We start from the raw sequence: 20,242 nt of genomic DNA, 5'->3' as shown, positions 1-20,242 counted from the left end.
TTTTTAGCAGTTGGTTAATTTAAATTATTTCTTTTCCTATGGTGTTGGCATACAATTGTTGCCCGCTTTTAGGACTACTGAAATGTACTCGATATATAGTTCAAAGAATAATATACTTGAAAAAAATTAGTTTTGTCTCAATCATAATTGCATCATTCACTGTTTTCTCCCAAAACATGGTAAGTATATGACATTGTAGAAACTTATGTTTTAAAAAAGCATTATTACATCTCCAGCAAAATGCTGGTTTTGACAATTATTTTCTATACAAGCATAATGGAGTCTAATAAATTCTAAACTTTATTCTAAAGATTATTTTTGTTGTATAAATTGCAATTTGAGGTCCTTTGACACTCTTGCTATATAAGACCCTCTCCCATTGTCTAGACAGCATAGGGAACTCTACTTCTTTATTTCACTCATTTCTTAACATTTGCATATTAAGTTTTTGCAATTAACAATATCTAATTATTTTCATAACACTAGGATCTATATCAGAAGTGTTGTATTTATTTTTAAAACGTCTTTAGAAGGATATTGCTACATTAGTCTAATAAAAACACTCAACCCTTCTAACTAGGGTGATATATTTAAAGCAAGCAAATTATCTCTAAGTCCTGTCTGACCCAGTGACATTGTATCGGTAAATTACAAATTACCTTATTACCTTAAATTAACATAAACATTTCTGGCTGAAACTTTTCAGCAGTCATTACCAAAGACGGATCATTTCCTTGGGACAGCGCAATATTATTCTAGACTGATTCAGAAAGCAATTTGATATTACAAGGACAGTCGTGATAAAATATTCTTAAACAGCAATTGGGTGAGATTAGGTGCCACTAGAAATGTAATGAAAATTAGATACTTAATTCTGGTAAAATTATTCTGAAGCCTGAGAGGAAGCAATCATTTTTAGCTTCCTCATAGATACAGAGATATACCTGTATTGTATCAGGGTTGGAAGTTCAGGTGTCATGCTGTTACAAGGTAGGGATTGGATGGAGAGATAACTGAAAGCATATTGATAGCTCTGTCTTTTCAAGAGATCCCAAGTAAAAGACAATTACTATGGGTGTCATTGGTGTCAAACTTGCGGTGTCACATTGCTGTCACGGCATTTTCCCCATTCGCTGAGGAGGGCTGCATGACACATCTGGCCCATGGGTCGCCAGTTTGACACCCCTGATATAGGCTGACTCTAATCAGGCTGAACTTCCTGACAACCTTGCTTTATCCAGTTGAGGAATTTCCCATCAGGACTCTTTACTTCATCTCATCTCTGGGAAGTAGAAAGAAATATAGCTGTAGATCATCTAGTCCTCTTACTTGGATATTGTTACATTTGGTCCATTTCTTGCTTATTTCTCTTCCTTAATTTCACTGTTTTTAAGCTGTGCTTATGGTAAGGGAAAATCAGAAACTTCACCATCAAACTGACACCAGACAGAACATAGAAAAGCTCAAAGAAGGGGAGGAGATGCTAGCGTTGTGATGACATGACGTGCGATCTTGGAGCTCCAGGATTGCAGTCGATACTTTTGTCGCTGGATGTTCCTTTTGGACCTAAACCGTCCCGCAGAGACAATGACAGGAAAGAGTACATCCTGCTGATCTCAGAGACATCGTAAAGTCCCTGATTGATCCAAGAGAACCTCTTCTTGCCAGCGATAGAAGCGCAGCCATTGAAGCTGCTGAAGTTGGGAAAGCTCTGGAATGGGAGGAAAGCGGAAAGAGAAAGTGTGCCATTTGGTGAGGAAATTTTATTATTAGACAAGAGACTACCCAAAAAAAGTCAAAGTTAAATTAAATTTGAAAACAAAAAAAGTAAGCGGCGAAATTAAGCTACGTTAGACAGTGTCTTATCCTTGTTTTTTTAAAACTTTTTTCATGGATGGAACTTTTGCAAATGTTTCCAATTCTTTAAACTGAATGGATTAGTTTTTCTTCTACTACTTTTATTTCTTTTTATATACCAATGGATTGAGAATTTTTTCCTTTATTTTTACAATGCTGGACTGGATGGTTTTTTTTCTCCATTTAAGAAGGTTTTTTCTTTTCTCTGTAAGTTTGGATTATAAAGAAGATATTAAAAGGAATACAAAGAGGTCTGTAACAATAGAAGGAAAGGAAGTAACACTGCCACTTGGAGACTGGAGGCTGGAAATATTGTTTTTTCTTCCCTTTGATCATTTGTTTTACACTTCAAGGTTTCTCAGCTTGTTTACTGTGAGTGATAGCAGGAAGAGCTATCTTATACAGGTGCTCTTCAGGAGTTCTTTCAATAGCTGGAGTGGAGAGACGAGAGACCTTGACTTTGAAAGATTATAAATGAACTCGCTTCAAATCTAACAAAAAGCTTCAAATGTTATAGTGGCAGTGTTTACAAATTGGAAAATGGCGCAACAAGAAAAAGAAACCTTAACATTGCAAATGATTATATTTGGAATTCAAAAGATCTTAGCAGCAACAGAAAAAATTCAGAAGAGATTGGAGAATATAGAATGCAGCACAATAAAATTTGATGGAAAAATTAAGGATGTTTATCAAATAGAAAAAGTGGAAGACAGAGTTCTAAAAATTGAAGGAAAAAATCAAAGAAACAAGAAAACTGTTGATATTGATAGTAAACTGAGCCTAGCTGGAAATGAAAAGAGTGGAATATAGAAAGGGGACATAGATGGACTGGAACTATATCCCAGACTTTAAAGTACAGAAGAAGAAAAGAGAGAAAAATTGGTGGAAGTAAGGAGAAAAACTTTACCAGAAGCACGAGTGATAACTAAAGATAAGCTGATTGAAGAAGCAAATGGAGGGTTTCAAGTTTACATAAGAAATGAAATGAACAATAACTTGCGAAGAGAAGTCTATATAAGACTTATCAAGAAATTAATCAGAATGCCAAAGCTACAAATGGCAAGAGACATAAGACTGCACTATTACTGGAAAGACACAGGTTGATGTAATGAAAGCAGATAATAAAAATTAAGTAAAATTTAGTTAAATTTAGAGTATTATGTATAAAATGAAGTGATAATGGTTATGGTTAAATAAATGATTGATAATGATAATAATGCATATATATGTATTGGTTGGTTAAGAGGAAATTCTATATAAATTGCAAATGGAGACTATGAAAGGAAGTTTAGAAATTAAACATAATTTTTTATTTAGAACATGTTATAAAGATGCAATTTTATTGTAAGATGTTGGGAGGAGTTAGTGGAATGCCGTTATGTGGTTTTGCTCTAAATTGGAATATTTCATATAAAACAATTACAGTCAAATGAAGGCTGTGGTATGATGAAAGCAATGTATATAAATACTGCATACTTGGTTTAAAAATATGTTGAGCCGAGGTGGTGCAGTGGTTAGGGTGCAGTACTGCAGGCCACTTCAGCTGACTGTTATCTGCAGTTCACCGGTTCAAATCTCCCCGGCTCAGGGTTGACTCAGCCTTCCATCCTTCCGAGGTGGGTAAAATGAGGACCCGGATTGTGGGGGCAATATGCTGACTCTGTAAACCGCTTAGAAAGGGCTGAAAGCCCTATGAAGCGGTATATAAGTCTAACTGCTGCTGCTATATGAATTATAGGTGATGACTGTGGAAGGGACGCACAGAAGTTTTTGTAACCAACTGTCACACTTTCTACAATTTGTAATGGTAGATAGTTGTGGTTTTTGTTTTTGTTTGTCTGTGTTCATTTAAAAAAAAGAAACTCAAAGTAGGGCAAGTTTGGAAGATGTGGCAAGACCTGGCCCATAGAATCGCCAAGAATAAGACACAACTTCTCATTATCATTGAGAAACCTGACAGGTGATTGCCCAATCCAGGGGAATATTATATTTCCCATGTTGTGATCTAAGTAAATTGCTCAGTAGCAGAATTTACATTCCTAATAATCCTGCAATTGGCTGCTGAAAGTACCACATTGTTTTTTATCAGTTATGCTGCTATATGAGTGGCTGGGTAAGGGGGGGATTTTCAGATGGGAAGATGAAATGCTTTTTTATCTATTGAAGTTTCTTAGCATGGAGTAAATTGACTAGTTAATAAGGGAGAGGTGAGGTTACATTGTTGTGGGAAAACAAAAATTGGAAAAAAGGAATTTGTCCCCCCGATGTGGCATGTACACTTCCAGATGACCACAATACAAGAATTTTAAAAAAATTGTATCATGCTGCTACTGTCATCTATATTTTTGAATATCTGATAGTAAGGTATCTATCTCTATCTATCTCTATCTATCTATCTTTCTATCCTATCTATCTATCTATCTATCTATCTATCTATCTATCTATCTATCTATCATCTATATCTATCTATCTATCTATCATCTATATCTATCTATCTTTCTATCATATCTATCTATCTATCATCTATTTCTATCTATCTATCATCTATATCTATCTATCTTTCTATCCTACCTATCTATCATCTATATCTATCTATCATTCTATCATATCTATCTATCATCTATTTCTATCTATCTATCATCTATATTTATCTATCTTTCTATCCTATCTATCTATCTATCTATCTATCTATCTATCTATCTATCTATCATCTATTTCTATCTATCTATCATCTATATTTATCTATCTTTCTATCCTATCTATCTATCTATCATCTATATCTATCTATCATCTATATCTATCTATCTATCTATCTATCATCTATTTCTATCTATCTATCATCTATATTTATCTATCTTTCTATCCTATCTATCTATCTATCTATCTATCTATCTATCTATCATCTATATCTATCTATCTATCTATCTATCTATCTATCTATCATCTATCTATCTATCTAATCTAGTTCTATCTATTTATAATTTGTTTTACTTTGTACACAATGTTAGACCATAGAACAATAAATAATTATTTAACATTTGTCAGTCTTTTCCTTTCTGCTGAAAAGTCTTCCATGTCAGAAGTGGCTAACTTCCATTATCACCAAGGCTGGGATAAAGGGTGAGTTCAAATACAATATTGTAGGCAGCTGTCAAAAGTTTCATTCTTTTGGTGGTTAAAAAAAAAAGCATTATGAATCAGTAGGAACACATTTTCAACTGTTGCTCCTGTTGTTTCATCTGGCAAGGTAGCCATTAACTGCTATCCTAACAACTGTATTGTAGAAAGATACAGGAGCTAAAGCAAGCTACATACTGTTGTAAACTGATTGCACTATATTTATGACTTCTCATTCCTTTGCTAAGGTCAATTGTCTGTTTTGTTGAGCTCTTCCTTATTTCCTCTCGTGCTTTCCACTCTTATCTTCTCAAGTATTCCTTATTGATGGTGTTATAGAGTTGTTCAGATGTGATGGCTCTTTATTAAGCTGGTTTGCCTCAGGCATTTCTCAGACATGTTGAAACAACCTTTCTATTTTATTCCAGGGAAAGTATAAAATTACAAGTTTTGTAGAACTGCTAAGTTAGAAGTGCTGGTGTCTTTTTTGCGTACCCTATATCTACCAATTAATTTAAATAATGACATTACTTTGCTAATTAGGCTAAGGCAGTTCTACCCTTAAGACCACACACCTTATTTGCTGAACTGAAGAAAAATCACTTTTTGTATAATTTTTTTGTGGAATATCAATGTCTGTAGTAAATTGGGACAAAAAGGTGATATGACTGTAGAGACTTTTTAAAGCTTATATTGCCCATGTAAGTAGTAATTATGTAATGAGCCCCTGGTTAGCATTAGGGCTGAATATTTTGAAAAAATATTGAGTACTCTAGACTACTAAGGTCAGTTTGTTCTCTAATGGTAATGTTAGATCCATATGTTTCTCCAAATTATACTTCCTTTTACAAAAGTCTACATGTGGTAAAGGAGAAGTGGAAGATAATTCACATGTTCTATTACACCGCGAGCTATACAGAGCTTGTAGGTCTGCACATATTCTCCCCTTATTAGAGAGATTGCCAGGGAGGGCAGACAATTTCTATCTAGGCTTCCTTCTCCAGGACACTAACCCGGTTACCACGTATGCAATGGCAAATTTCTGTGTTGCTGCAATGTCCATAAGAAAAAAATGGGCTACAGAAGTATAGTACCATCTTGTACCAATTATCTGGACATACCTCTAACAATCTTTGGACCATTATGTTATTATCCACTTTTAAAGTCAATACTTTTTAATTATATTTTAATGTTGGTATTTTTTAATATAGTGTAAAAACTAATGTGTATTGCTGGTCTTTGACCGTAATAAAGATTTTACTTACTTCTACAAAAGTTGAATACTATTTGCATGGGAGTGGGGGGGAGTGGGGGGGAGTGCAGGGGGGGGGGGGTAGGAGGTAATATTGGAACCATTTGTTGTAATAAACTCCAGCATTATTTATTTCAGTTATTTTACTTCCGGTTAAATTTCATTACTGAATCCACAGCTCCAGTTTCACTTGATTCTGATAACAGTTAAAGAGAATTAGAAATATTATGTATACTTGATACTTAATTCTGAATGTTTATATGGCTTTGTCTAGCAGATAAATATTATAGAGAAGGGAGGGAGGATGCAAGATCAAAGTAATTTAAGAATCCAAAGGTCCAACTACCTTTCGCAATTGAACTTTTAAGGAATGTTTAGGCAAGTTGAATCTGCAGAGTGAAGCTGTATTGTCCCAACCCAGAAAGCAGATTGGTTAAGATTCTATGACCACTGGTATCGAAACCTGCTAAAAGATACAGAGGAGTAATCAGGATTTTCATTTTGCTTGCTTTTTCAAATCTAGATCCAAAAGGATGACCAAAAAAAGATTTCTCATTCAATCCCTTAGTCTAGGCCTGATTTTATCAATCATGAACGTTTTCACTGAGAGCACCTGCGCAATTGGCAAAAATGAGATATTTGAGAATTGGGCAATAGTTTATATGCAGTTTTTATTTCAGTGAGATGGAATGTTGTCATTGCTTCAAAGAATTTTAGTCCCTTCCTCTTTTAATATGACACTAATACAGTCTTGGAGCTGTCTAAGTAATACCTGCAAAGGGAGCATACAAATGATATTGCATAGTTCTGTAAGTACCAAGAGAGCCAAAATAAATTGCATAAAACCAGATCATTGGACACTCCCTTGAAACTTTACAATATTAATGTCTAGATTGAAGGATATATAATTCATTTCACTGCATAAATACTTAACCAACTTGTCACATCAAACTTTCGAGTGTTTCAAAATATTTCTCACGTAGTCTAGATGTAATAGCTTTCTCACTGTCAAAAGACTCTTTTGATTGGCTTCATGAGGATGCAATGAAAGAATCTTACTTGAATCTCTTTCCTATTTTTGCAGTGGCAAGTTAATCGGTATATATTTTTTAATTTATCCCCCATGTTTTGCTTAAGGGTGATTTGAATCCAGAATCATACTTTGGGGCTGTTGTATTTTAAATGTGTCTTGAATCTACCTGCTAACCATTCAAACAAGAATTATTATTATTAGATTTTTAGCCTGCCTATATGTATATATGTTTCGTAAACTCAAGGTGGCGGACATACTGTATCTAATATTCCAGTGTCCTATTTTCCGCAGAACAACAATTTTGGTTTTCTAGCCTAAGGGAGATCTGGAACCCATTATAGCAATAGCAATAGCAGTTAGACTTATATACCGCTTCATAGGGCTTTCAGCCCTCTCTAAGCGGTTTACAGAGTCAGCATATTGCCCCCAACAACAATCTGGGTCCTCATTTTACCCACCTCGGAAGGATGGAAGGCTGAGTCAACCCTGAGCCGGTGAGATTTGAACAGCCGAACTGCAGAACTAGCAGTCAGCTGAAGTAGCCTGCAGTACTGCACTCTAACCACTGCGCCACCTCGGCTCTTTCATTCTCTCCTGCTTTCTATGCCAGCACCTTTGCTACTACACCTCTCCCTCTCTCCCTTTCCCTCCCTCTCCCCTCCCTCCCCCCTCTCTCTTCTCTCCCACCCTTATAAAAAAAACAGAGAAATAAATGTTACTTGGATCAAAGTGTTCACATAGGTTCTTTAGGGAATTAGGCAATAAGAGATATTCTAATTATTTTACTTGGCAGAATGAATAGGCAGTTCTAAAGTGGAAGTAATTAGTTCATGCAAAATAAATTTTAAAAACTCAAACTGCAGCTCGCTTTCTGGAATAATCGAAGTAGAAACGGTACAGAAATGACACCGGCTTGCAAGTAACTTGGTTAAAGGTTGCCAAAAATCTGAAACAAAAAAATAAACAATGATAGAAATGATTTCACTCAGTTCCAGAGATTTTGCTATAAAAAGGGGAGGAGAGAGAGAGAGAGAGAGAGAGAGAGAGAGAGAGAGAGAGAGAGAGAGAGAGAGAGAGAGAGAGAGAGAGAGAGAGAGAGAGAGAGAGAGAGAGAGAGAGAGAGAGAGAGAGAGAGAGAGAGAGAGAGAGAGAGAGAGAGAGAGAGAGAGAGAGAGAGAGAGGTTTGAAATAAATAGGGATGACTTTAGCATTAAATACATGCCAAAAATGAAAAATCCATGACATTTTCAGGATTGCACCAACAGCTCTGAGAGAGTCATTTTCCTGGTTTGCTCATACCGGTGTCTTTTCGTAAGCCAAATGGTCCAGGTGTTTGCTATTGGGATATGTTTCCCAAGGACTAAGTACTAAAACTTTTTCTTGGTGCCTCTTGAGAGAAACATTAGCATGGGTTGAGTGATCTGGTTAGATAAATGGATTCTTTCTACAAAGAAACCAGGACATAGTAAGATATTACACAGCCATAGCAAATCTTTCTAATCTAATCTCTTCCAGAACATTCTGTTTGCAATACATTTTGATCGGAATCTCAAAAACTAACACCAAAGAGCAAGACGTGTTTTATGCTTAAAAAGCCAAATTAATTTTTAAAAAATGTATCTGAACATTGGACATAAGCATCTAGGACTATTCCCTCGTGAGTCATTCCCCCTTCTTTCCCATCTCCAGAACTATATGATAAATCAGGGGACAAACTACGAAGGGTACTTGGGAGGTGACATGTTGGGAGAACTTTTCGTCTCAACATTCCATGTAAGATCGGGTTTGGGGGAGGAACTCCAGTCATTTAACACAGAAATTCCCCCAGGGCATTCTAGACTTCACTTTTAGTGCCATAAAACCTACTAAGAATGAACTAAACACTTTAGAAAGAGATAGGTGGAACAATAGCACTCTCACCAGTGGTGGGTTTCAAAAATTGTTGGAACCTACTCTGTGGGTGTGGCCTACTTTGTGGGAGTGGCTTGCCACCCATGTGACCAGATGGGAGTGGCTTGCCACCCATGTGACCGGATATGAAATTATGAATTAGTACTTAGGTCAGTCCAAGTAGCTATTCAGAAACTCTGGCATTGAAGCATGCAAGTCTTAAAGCTGTCAAGTTACAAGATCCTTGCCAGTGGTGGGTTTCAAAATTTTTTAGAACCTCTTCTGTAGACGTGGCCTGCTTTCCGGGTCCACTGGTGGAACCTCTTCTAACCAGTTCGGTAGATTTGACAAACCGGTTCTACCGAATAGGTGCGAACTGGTAGGAACCCACCTCTGATTCTCAGTATCAAAGCATAATTCTTGAATGTTGCAAACGTTATAAATTCACTAGGTCTTCAGTCTTCCCCTTCCTGTAACCAATACTCCAATATTATAACCAAATCTTACTTCAGTGATTCTTTAAGAAAGAACTATATATGTCTATAAAATCCATGCATCATCTTCCAGTAGAATATTTTAAAATAGGAATTGCTAAGAAAGCCAGTTTGGTTAAGGCATTAGGCTAAAAAGGGGACAGTGAGTTGTAGTCCTGCCTTAGACACAAAGCCAGCTGGATGAACTTAGGGCACTCACTTTCTCTTACTCCTAAGAAGAAGGCAGTGGCAAACCACTTTTTAAAACTTTGCCAATAAAAATCAGGAAAAGGACATGATTGAAACAGAAGGTGGGGGGAACAGAGTGTTAAATGTCGCTTGTAAGCCCTCTGAGACAATTCCAGCTAATTTATATTTGAACTAATTTTACATGACGTATAATCAACTTTTTTCCATAATAGCTCAACCAGTGGTGGGTTTCAAAAATTGTTTGAACCTTCTCTGTGGGTGTGGCCTCCTTTGTGGGAGTGGCTTGCCGCCCATGTGACCAGATGGGAGTGGCTTGCTGCCCATGTGACCGGATATGAAGATGCCGACGACACTTGTCAGAACCACCTTAAATTACCTCACACACAGCACTGGCATGCATAAGAATAGGATGTAAACTTGTTTTATAAAGGGCATCTTTGGTTTGCGTTAAAACAACTTCAACACACGCAATGTTCTGATTGCACCACAAACGCAGTAGTCATCCTTACCTTTCACAGAGGCACTGAGTTTTATAAATATGAGCATGATGGTGTAGAATAATCATATCCAAGGACCAGTGGTGGGTTTCAAAAAATGTTTGGAACCTCTTCAGTAGGTGTGGCCTGCTTTCCGGGTCCACTGGTGGAACCTCTTCTAACCGGTTCTACCGAATAGGTGCGAACTGGTAGGAACCCACCTCTGAGCTCAACGCAATTGATTTGAAGTATCTGATTATGGAAAGACATGAATGAAAGATCTTGCTTTAAAATGCATTTGGAGTTTGGACACAATACAAATTATTGTATCAAAAAGTACTGATTTATCTTTGCTGGAACACTTGTTAATTTTCAGGAATAAAGACTAACTGTGGAATTGTCCTGTTCTTTGTTTACAGACATTATCCAAATGTTATATCTATTTTTGTTCCTGAATTGAACTTATTTCCATTTATTTTTGAAAAGTGTAAATTAAATCAAAATTATTTGCTGCAGAAATGTTGTCTAAGATTTCCTTTTAATTTTTCCCCCCCAGTGGTCTCTTTGCTGGCAACATAACAGAAATGCATTATTTGGAAGATGGTAGTACCACTATTGTCACGCGTAATTATACGGTAAGCTTTGTGAATTCCTGTGGTTGGAAGTCAATGTATCATACTTTATAGTTGAAGGGAAAAAATGGGAACCATGCAAATAAAGCGAGTAGCCTATATTTGATTTTAGATTTTGGCCGCTGTACTGTATCATCCTTTTGTTCAAAATTCACATCTATGGAAGGACGTGCTCCAATCGAACCATGATATATAATATATTTAAATAACAATAAGATTTGTGCACTTAATGCTCTTTGAAAATGTGCCTGTTAGAGGTTTTAAACAAGTTGAAAGCATCTCCTGTTGCAAATATGTAGCATAAGAACCAGATTTTGAGATAAGGAAACTCTCCCCAAAAAACAAAAAAAGATTATAAAGACTTCCTGGCTTTCTTCAATAAAGGAGCTAGAGAGCCTTTTTTTATTTCTTTTTCATTTTCATGGGATCAGCCCCTGAAAATACATTATGGATGAGGCTTTGGAAGAAGAGTTGATGGAAGAATTCAAGCTTTGCCTGTTATTTATTAAAATATTAACAAATATCTTCGCAAAGCATTCTTTTCAATAGAAATATAAGGCTGTAATGACGTTATTTTTTCTAGCTATAAAAAAGGTTTCTTAATTAAAGCAGTAGATAAACTTAATTATTAGACAGTATTTGTCTTTTGATTAATTCAAACTGAACTTGCAACATTGACATTATATGTTAGAGAAAGCTGTTGAGCTCAGTGCTTTTCATAATAACTATGTAGATATTAATACATGAAGTTACAGAATGACTTTTGTCTTATATTGCAAGAGCCGAGGTGGCGCAGTGGTTAGGGTGCAGTACTGCAGGCCACTTCAGCTGACTGTTATCTGCAGTTCGGCGGTTCTAATCTCACCGGCTCAAGGTTGACTCAGCCTTCCATCCTTCCGAGGTGGGTGAAATGAGGACCCAGACTGTGGGGGCGTTATGCTGACTCTGTAAACCGCTTAGAGAGGGCAGAAAGCCCTATGAAGCGGTATATAAGTCTAACTGCTATTGCTATTGCTATATTGAGGTTGCTGGTATGAGCTATTTTGGAATGTGTAACTAATCAACAGTTTCATTAAAGGTTCTTTCAGAGATTTCCCTGCAGTTTGCTCCCTATTTTATGGTGAAACAAGAAACAATATTCTAAGGATGTAACTTGACAAAATGATGGGGAATACACTATTGTTTCTCATTCTTGGTATTTTGAGTGGGGGAAATGCAAATAACTCATTTTTCCAACACTATTTTTTTTTCTCGGAATGAACATGCAGCTGGCAAAGGGAAACTGTTCCAAATTCAAAATAAATTTTGAGCTGCATTCCCCTGCAATTGGCATTCAGAGCCAAAATATGTAGTTAATGGGATTGAAAGGCTTTCTTCCATGAATTACCACTCAGCTTCTGAGTGCAATTTGAAGTGATACCCGTCACCCTTTAAATCCCTTCCTGATTCAGTTTCTGCATATCTATGGGATCTTCTCTCAATAACATCTGTTTGCAGAGAGGACTTACTAGCTACCCCTTCACTTAAAGAAGGCCACAGTTGAATTGGAAAGAAAACTAAAGATATCTATATGGGATGTGCTCTGCAATATGCATCAGTTCAATGGTACTTTACCACAGAATTGGCCATGATGGAAAATAAATGTTTTGAAACATATCCTGATATAAGGATGGGAGTAGATGTGGGCTAATAACCAAAGATTGAATCCTGTAAGGTTTGGAATGCTCTGCTTCCTGCCATCCAAGGGTTTCCTAACCTTGGCGACATTAAGATGGGAGGACTTCAACTCCCAGAATTCCCCAGCCAGCTATTTTGGGAAGCCCTGTGCTATTCTGTCTTTAGCAATAGCAATAGCAGTTAGACTTATATACCGCTTCATAGGGCTTTCAGCCCTCTCTAAGCGGTTTACAGAGTCAGCATATCGCCCCCAACAATCCGAGTCCTCATTTTACCCACCTCAGAAGGATGGAAGGCTTCCACAAATCTATGGTGCCGTTTAGAACTGGTTCCAGCTTCCTCCCCCCACCCATCTGCACCACGCTTGCCCCGCCCCGCCGTTCACTGATTGGCTGGCTCATCAATCGCCCCACCCACCTCTAAGAGTCCTATCTAAATCTTAAAGTCTTAAAGCTGTCAAGTTTGAACATCCCTGGTTTTTTTTTTCTAAAGGGTTAGGGGTGCAAAGATCTTGTAACTTGAAAGCTTTAAGACTGGGACACACTTCAATACCAGAGTTCCTGAGCCAACATGACTGGAGGAGGAATTCTGTGAGTTGAAGTCCACAAGTCTTAAAGCTGTCAAGTTTGAACACCCCTGGGGGTTTTTTTCTACAGGGTTAGGGGTGCAAAGGTCTTGTAACTTGACAGCTTTAAGACTTACGTGCTTCAAATGCCAGAGTTTCTGAGCCAACATTTTGGTTGCTAAGCAAGAGCGTTGTTAAGTGAGTTTCATCACATTTTACAAATTGGCCATGCCCACCCAGTCACATGACTGCCAAGCCACTCCCACTCGGTCACATGGCTGGCAAGCCACTCCTACCAGGTCACATAGCCGGTAAGCCACTCCCACAAAGCAGGCCACACCTACAGAAGGGGTTCTAAAAAAATGTGAAACCCACCAACACTTGTCATTTCTTACATGTCTTTGTCTAAAAGGAAGCTTTTGTGCTAAGCTAATATTTTCTTTATACGGTGATCAAATTTGCCCAAAATTTATACACCTGAACTATTAGAAATCGACGGTGATCGTTTCATATGATTACTTTCTCTAACCAAATCAGAGTAGTCTTTAGAAGGCTGCTCTCTGAGATTATGTAATTGAAAATCATGCCCTGATACTGAAAGGTTAATTAATGCAGCTTCGATGTGAATGAACCAAGAAATAAAGGTTGGTGAGATGATTGTTATGCAGAAATATGAGAGATAACTTTCTGTGCATTAATAAGATAGCAACCTTTCACAAAGGATGGGGGGGAAGAAAGTTTTTTTTTTTTTAAGTGGCATTCGAAGGAGCTGGAAATGCTGCTTATGACACAAACCTGGTTTTATAACCAGATCCATAACTTGAACGAAGATGTTACATTTCATCAGCAATGGCATTAACCTTGAATTCCAGGCAAATTCTCAACTTTATTGACTATGTATCTTCTATTATGGTTCTTTTGGTAAAGCATCTGGATTTATTAAAAAGAAATACAATAACCTGCCACAAAGTGAAACAGGAGTGGCCTTTTGAAAATAGAAATCCTTTTCATTCCTGTTCTTAATAACAAGCTGCTTCCAAGTCAGCACAGGATGATAAAATATTCTTTCTCTTTCCTCTCCACTCTATTTCTCATGATCAATTTCTTGGTGGAGCTGTAAAATAGGAAATGGTTTTATTGCATTGTGTGGTATGCTTAATTATGTCTTATGGATCTGCATAATTTAAAATAGATCTGTACGCCAAGCGCCTAAAGGTGAATGACAGTGTAATTTGCTCTGCTGTTTAATTTTAAAAACTGTTCTCATCATAGTTTTCTGATAATAATATAAAAAGAAAAGCAGGCGTGTCCAGGAGAATTGCTTTAAATACTTGTCTGATCTTTGTCTTGTTGAAGGAGATAGCGCATAATATTGCCTTGAGTTCGTGTAAATCAGGCATGAATCCCTGAAAATTTTCATGCCTTGTTTCGAACTAGGCAGAAAGATGCTTTCAGCATGATTATTCCCTCAATCACTGGAATTCAGAACAGATCTTTATAATAATAATAATAATAAAGAACAGAACACATCATACATCTATAGTAACATCAACATACATCTATCGAAGAGCCGAGGTGGCACAGTGGTTAGGGTGCAGTACTGCAGGGACTGTGATCTGCAGCTCAGCGGTTCAAATCTCACCGGCTCAAGGTCGACTCAGCCTTCCATCCTTCCGAGGTGGGTGAAATGAGGACCTGGATTGTGGGGGCGATATGCTGACTCTGTAAACCGCTTAGAGAGGGCTGAAAGCCCTATGAAGTGGTATATAAGTCTAACTGCTATTGCTACTCCTTCTTGCCCGGAGAAGACAGGGGTCTCGCCCCCCCCCCAACAGGGTGATTTGCTGACTCAATTTGCTAAAAATTTGTAAACTGCTTGGAGAGGGCTGAAAGCCCTATGAAGCGGTATATAAGTCTAATAAATAAATAAATAAATAAATAAATAAATAAATAAATAAATAAATAAATAAATAAATAAGTTTATACATGGAATATTGGAATTGATCGTTTTTTTCTCTGTCTCATTAGAATCATTGCTTCTATCATGGCCATGTACAAGAATATGCTGAATCTGCAGTAATTTTGAGTACATGCTCTGGACTCAGGTAAGGCAAAATATTTGAGATGATGGGCATAAGATATAATCACAAGTGCTTAGTCTAGATCAGTGTTTCTCAACCTTGGCAACTTGAAGATGTCCGGACTTCAACTCCCAGAATTCCCCAGCCAGCATTCGCTGGCTGGGGAATTCTGGGAGTTGAAGTCCGGACATCTTCAAGTTGCCAAGGTTGAGAAACACTGGTCTAGATTGTGTAAGAAATTGAGATAAGGGTATTGCCAGTACTTAGATGGGTAGCCACCTATAAAGACTAGAAAATTTCTATTAAACAAGTATTTCGGAATCTCTGATTCTCTTGCCTCCTAGTACCTTCTGTGATTTTGGAATAACCACAGAGTTCACTTGATCATCATACATTTTTATGGTATACATTTATCCCTTCAGGAATTCTGTCCTACTCTTTGTTCTTTCATCTGTTTCATCCATTACTTGCATTTCTCTGCATCTCTATTCATCTCTATAAATATCCCTGTCTCTTTGTTCTCTGTGATAGCAATTGTCTTTCCTTGCTGCATTATTCAAAAGTTTTTGAGAGACGTTCAAGTGTGCCAGTATTGAATTATATATGAACATCAACTGTAATAATATAAATTAGGAGTATTAAGCATGTTTAAATATAAAGCATAAACTGAATATCGTCACCAAAGTGACGATATTCATATGTCAAATGTTGTGATGCAAAAAAAAACACAATTATGTCATTGACATCATGATATCATTGTAGGTGTGTGTTGTTACATTGATACCATCATGGTTTTGTATGGATGCTATTGGTGGGTTGCTACCATTTAGCAGGCTCAGGGAACAAATAATTTGAGTGTTGACACCAGTCTAAAAAATATTATTTGAATGTATCCCCAAAAGAGAAGCTAGGAATGAAATTTGTATTGGTTAAGTTAATCAACCTATTTTCTGAGAAATCTAAATGTCAACACGTAGATGTAACTGTTCACATAGTATGTAAGATGCAGTGGTGGGTTTCAAAAATTGTTCGAACCTACTCTGTGGGTGTGGCCTCCTTTGTGGAAGTGGCTTGACGCCCATGTGACCGGATATGAAGATGCCGACGACACTTGTCAGAACCACCTTAAATTACCTCACGCACAGCACTGGCATGCATAAGAATAGGATGTAAAGTTGTTTTTTAAAAGGCATCTTTGGTTTGCATTAAAACAACTTCAACACACGCAATGTTTTGATTGCACCACAAACGCAGTAGTCATCCTTACCTTTCACAGAGGCCCTGAGTTTTATAAATAGGAGCATGATAGTGTAGAATAATCATATCCAAGGACCAGTGGTGGGTTTCAAAAAATTTCGGAACCTCTTCTGTCGGTGTGGCCTGCTTTCCGGGTCCACTGGTGGAACCTCTTCTAACCAGTTCGGTAGATTTGACGAACCGGTTCTACCAAATAGGTGTGAACTGGTAGGAACCCACCTCTGGTAAGATGTTTACTAATCTAGGGAAACATGTTTCTTTGAGAAACTCAATAAGATCAAGCATATTTAATAATGCAGGGAAAAGTAACAAATCTGTTGGGAAATCTTTAATTGGTGTTTTTTATATCCTGGATTCAGTTCATAAATCTATTATTTTATATAGCCAGCAATTGGGAACACTGGAGTTTGCTCACTAAATCATTCTGATTTTATCATGGTGTAATTTACTGTAAGTTTGCATTGTGAATATATTTAGAAAAGCAAGGTTGGAATTAAGCATAATTGTTTTTCATTTGCTTCAGGGTGAATATTTTTAGTGTCATTGTGATATCGCCAAGTGATACATAACCAATTAAGTGGCTAGCTCAATATATTTAGTATTTTGTGAAGTAGACAGTTATAACTATTTCTAGATTTTCCTCTCAGTTTGTTTTATCTTCATCTCAAAAAGCAACGTTTAGTGATTGGTATACTGTACCTATTCTGCTGTTTCTCCTGTCTATTTAAATGAGATATATATATATGTGTGTGTGTGAGATGATATGTCACACAGAATCATCTGTTGTTCTAATTTAATAAACCTAATTCACAGCTTGGTAGCACCATTAAGAGCCGAGGTGGCGCAGTGGTTAGGGTGCAGTACTGCAGGCCACTTCAGCTGACTGCTATCTGCAGTTCAGCGGTTCTAATCTCACCGGCTCAAGGTTGACTCAGCCTTCCATCCTTCCGAGGTGGGTGAAATGAGGACCCAGACTGTGGGGGGCGATATGCTGACTCTGTAAACCGCTTAGAGAGGGCTGAAATCCCTAGGAAGCGGTATATAAGTCTAACTGCTATTGCTATTGCTATTCAATCCTAATAACCTTTAGTCTTACAATATTAGAATAAGAGCTAGTTAATAATAACTAGCAAGCAATGCAAGTCATTTTCTAGGACTTAACAACTTATTGCATGGTCTTTCTTACTACGGTTTAGGCCAAAGGGGATTTTTATTTTGTTTTTCGACATTCAGAAATATTCATAACACTATGCATCATTATAATTCCTTTTGATGTTGTTATGTAGTTTAATATTAGGACACTTGAACTTCTCAAACCTATTTCAATAATGTGGGGGGGAAATACATCTTGATATAAACAAAGAACAAAAGGAAGATATGTTTACAGAGGTTTCAAAGAGACTAGAGATAGTGCAGAGAAATAAGAATTAGTAATTTAGTAATTTAATAAATTTATATGCCGCCCAATCCCGTAGGACTCTGGGCGGCTTACAAAAACAAGATAAAAGATGAGAGTTAAAAATAGAAAAGAGAAACAAATTTAAAAACAACACACCATACATTCAGTCTAGGTGGGGCTGGACCTCATTCATGGAGTCAACAGCCCCAGGCCTGCTGGAATAGCCAGGTTTTAGTGGCTTTTCGGAAGGCCGAGAGAGTGGGAAGGGTCCGGATCTCTACGGGTAGATCGTTCCACAGGGCCCGAGCAGCTACAGAGAAGGACCTCCCCCGAGGGGCCGCCAGCTGGGTTGACGGCACCCGGAGAAGGCCCAACCTGTGAGATCTTATTGCCCGTTGGGAGGTATGTGGCAGGAGGCGGTCTCTCAGATATCCAGGTCCTAGGCCATGTAGGGCTAGGAAATGGTGCTGTGGGCCACAAAGTTAAAGAGGGATAGAGATCAAGGATTAATTAGTTGTAAAAGTGTTTATGCCAATAAAACAAGGATGTAGATCTTTAAAAATGGAAAACTAGTCTTTAGTGTGATCTGAATAAGGTACATTTGCAGTGCTTAAGGACCATGATTTTATATTCAAATACAGTACAGGTTTATATATCAATTAGAGAGAATTCTGACTGACTTCAAATGATCAAGATCTATTTTTGGGAATTTAAACAAGTATGATAAATAAAGCTAACTAAGGCCATTAATCATGATACCTATAAATTACATCCAGCCAAGAAGGAATAGCATCCCTTACACTAGTCATTGAAACACAAAGCTGAAGAAGAATACAAGTTTGTGGGCAGAGTTTGTGGGCCACTGTGAGTATACAGTGAGGAGCCGAGGTGGCGCAGTGGTGCAGTACTGCAGCCACTTCACCTGACTGCTAAGCTGCAGTTCGGCGGTTCAAATCTCACCGGCTCAAGGTTGACTCAGCCTTCCATCCTTCCGAGGTGGGTGAAATGAGGACCCAGACTGTGGGGGCGATAGGCTGACTCTGTAAACCGCTTAGAGAGGGCTGAAAGCCCTATGAAGCGGTATATAAGTCTAACTGCTATTGCTATACTGTATGTTGAACTGAATGGATCCTTGGCTTGATTCAGCACAGGTCGTATGTTGTTATGGTGAAAGATTGCTGTGAAAGATTTCTGTAGAAACACATAGTGAAGAAACAAACATCTAAGAGCCAGGTTGAGGAGGAAATGTTTTTTTTAATGCTATTGTAATTCTAACATCCATATGAATGGCAGCTTAATTAATCTGCATTCTTAAATTTATTTCCATTAACTAATTAGAAAGCCTTGCATAATAGGAATGTTACGTTTTTAAAAATGAGGGGATAATCACTATATGGTTGAGTTGTCTTGTTGAGGAACTGGGGCCGGGGTTAGTAAGGTAATTGGCTACATAAATCCACAGTAGGTTACTTGTTCTCTGTAGCTGTGTGAAACCGAGAAATAAATTGTACGGCTCGGCTGGTAACCTAAAGATGCCTTTTATTTGATTACAGCTTGCCTGAGCCTATGTGACATTTCATTGACATTTTATAAATTAAGGAGTTCATGGGTGTAGGGGGGGGGGCAAAGGGGGGGAAGACAAATCACTAAAGGTGAATAACAATGACATTGAACAAATTCGCATAGATATTTCAGACAGCAAGATGGAAGTGCATAATGGCATTTCATAGTGGCATTTGTATGATGTCATCACACATCATACTGTCATTTGAGAATTATTTCACCTTGTGGCGGACACTGCTGATTTCTGCAGACTGACAATTTTTTTTTCCCTAATGTTTCTTTCTCCTTGATCTTGTGCACATAAACCTTACTCAACTGGAAGTTGAAATCCAACATAGCAGGAGGACTTCATGTCGAGAAAGATTCCCAATTACTATTTCATTTCTTCCGGTTTCCTACCCTTGGGTTGTGAAAACAATTTTAAATCACAAAATGCTAGCTTTTGAAAGCTTATTAAATTAAGGAAAGTACGTTCAAATCCACAGCTGCAGTCATTCATTCACTGTGAACATGTATATGTGCACCTCACCCCACGATATTTATTGAGAATTTCTTTCAGCAGGATAATTCATAGGCATATATTTATTTATTTATTTATTTATTTAATTAATTTGTATGCCGCCCACTCTCAAAGATTAAGATTAAGATTTAATTTATTTCTATGCCGCCCTTCTCCGGGAGGGACTCAGGGCAGCGAACAACTCAAAAGGGGAAAGGGGATACAAACACAATACATATAATTAAAATACACAAGAGTCAT

The 20,242-nt window shown here is 37.5% G+C and overlaps 1 protein-coding gene across 1 annotated transcript in view; it reads left to right on the top strand.

Moving 5' to 3' along the window:
- Window positions 1–20,242, top strand: part of ADAM12 (ADAM metallopeptidase domain 12) — a 319,094-nt gene that overhangs the window by 151,046 nt on the left and 147,806 nt on the right. Inside the window, exons 4-5 of the mRNA XM_087725973.1 lie at window positions 10,865–10,943; window positions 15,211–15,287. Coding sequence (XP_087582099.1) covers window positions 10,865–10,943; window positions 15,211–15,287 — 156 coding nt within the window. The remainder of the gene's footprint in view (window positions 1–10,864; window positions 10,944–15,210; window positions 15,288–20,242) is intronic.

The sequence above is a fragment of the Thamnophis sirtalis genome, unplaced genomic scaffold (assembly GCF_051295495.1).
Source record: "Thamnophis sirtalis isolate CommonGarterSnake01/CBP01778 unplaced genomic scaffold, rThaSir2_p1.2 scaffold_11, whole genome shotgun sequence".
Classification (NCBI taxonomy): domain Eukaryota; kingdom Metazoa; phylum Chordata; class Lepidosauria; order Squamata; family Natricidae; genus Thamnophis; species Thamnophis sirtalis.
This window is presented reverse-complemented; position numbering and strand designations above follow the sequence as displayed.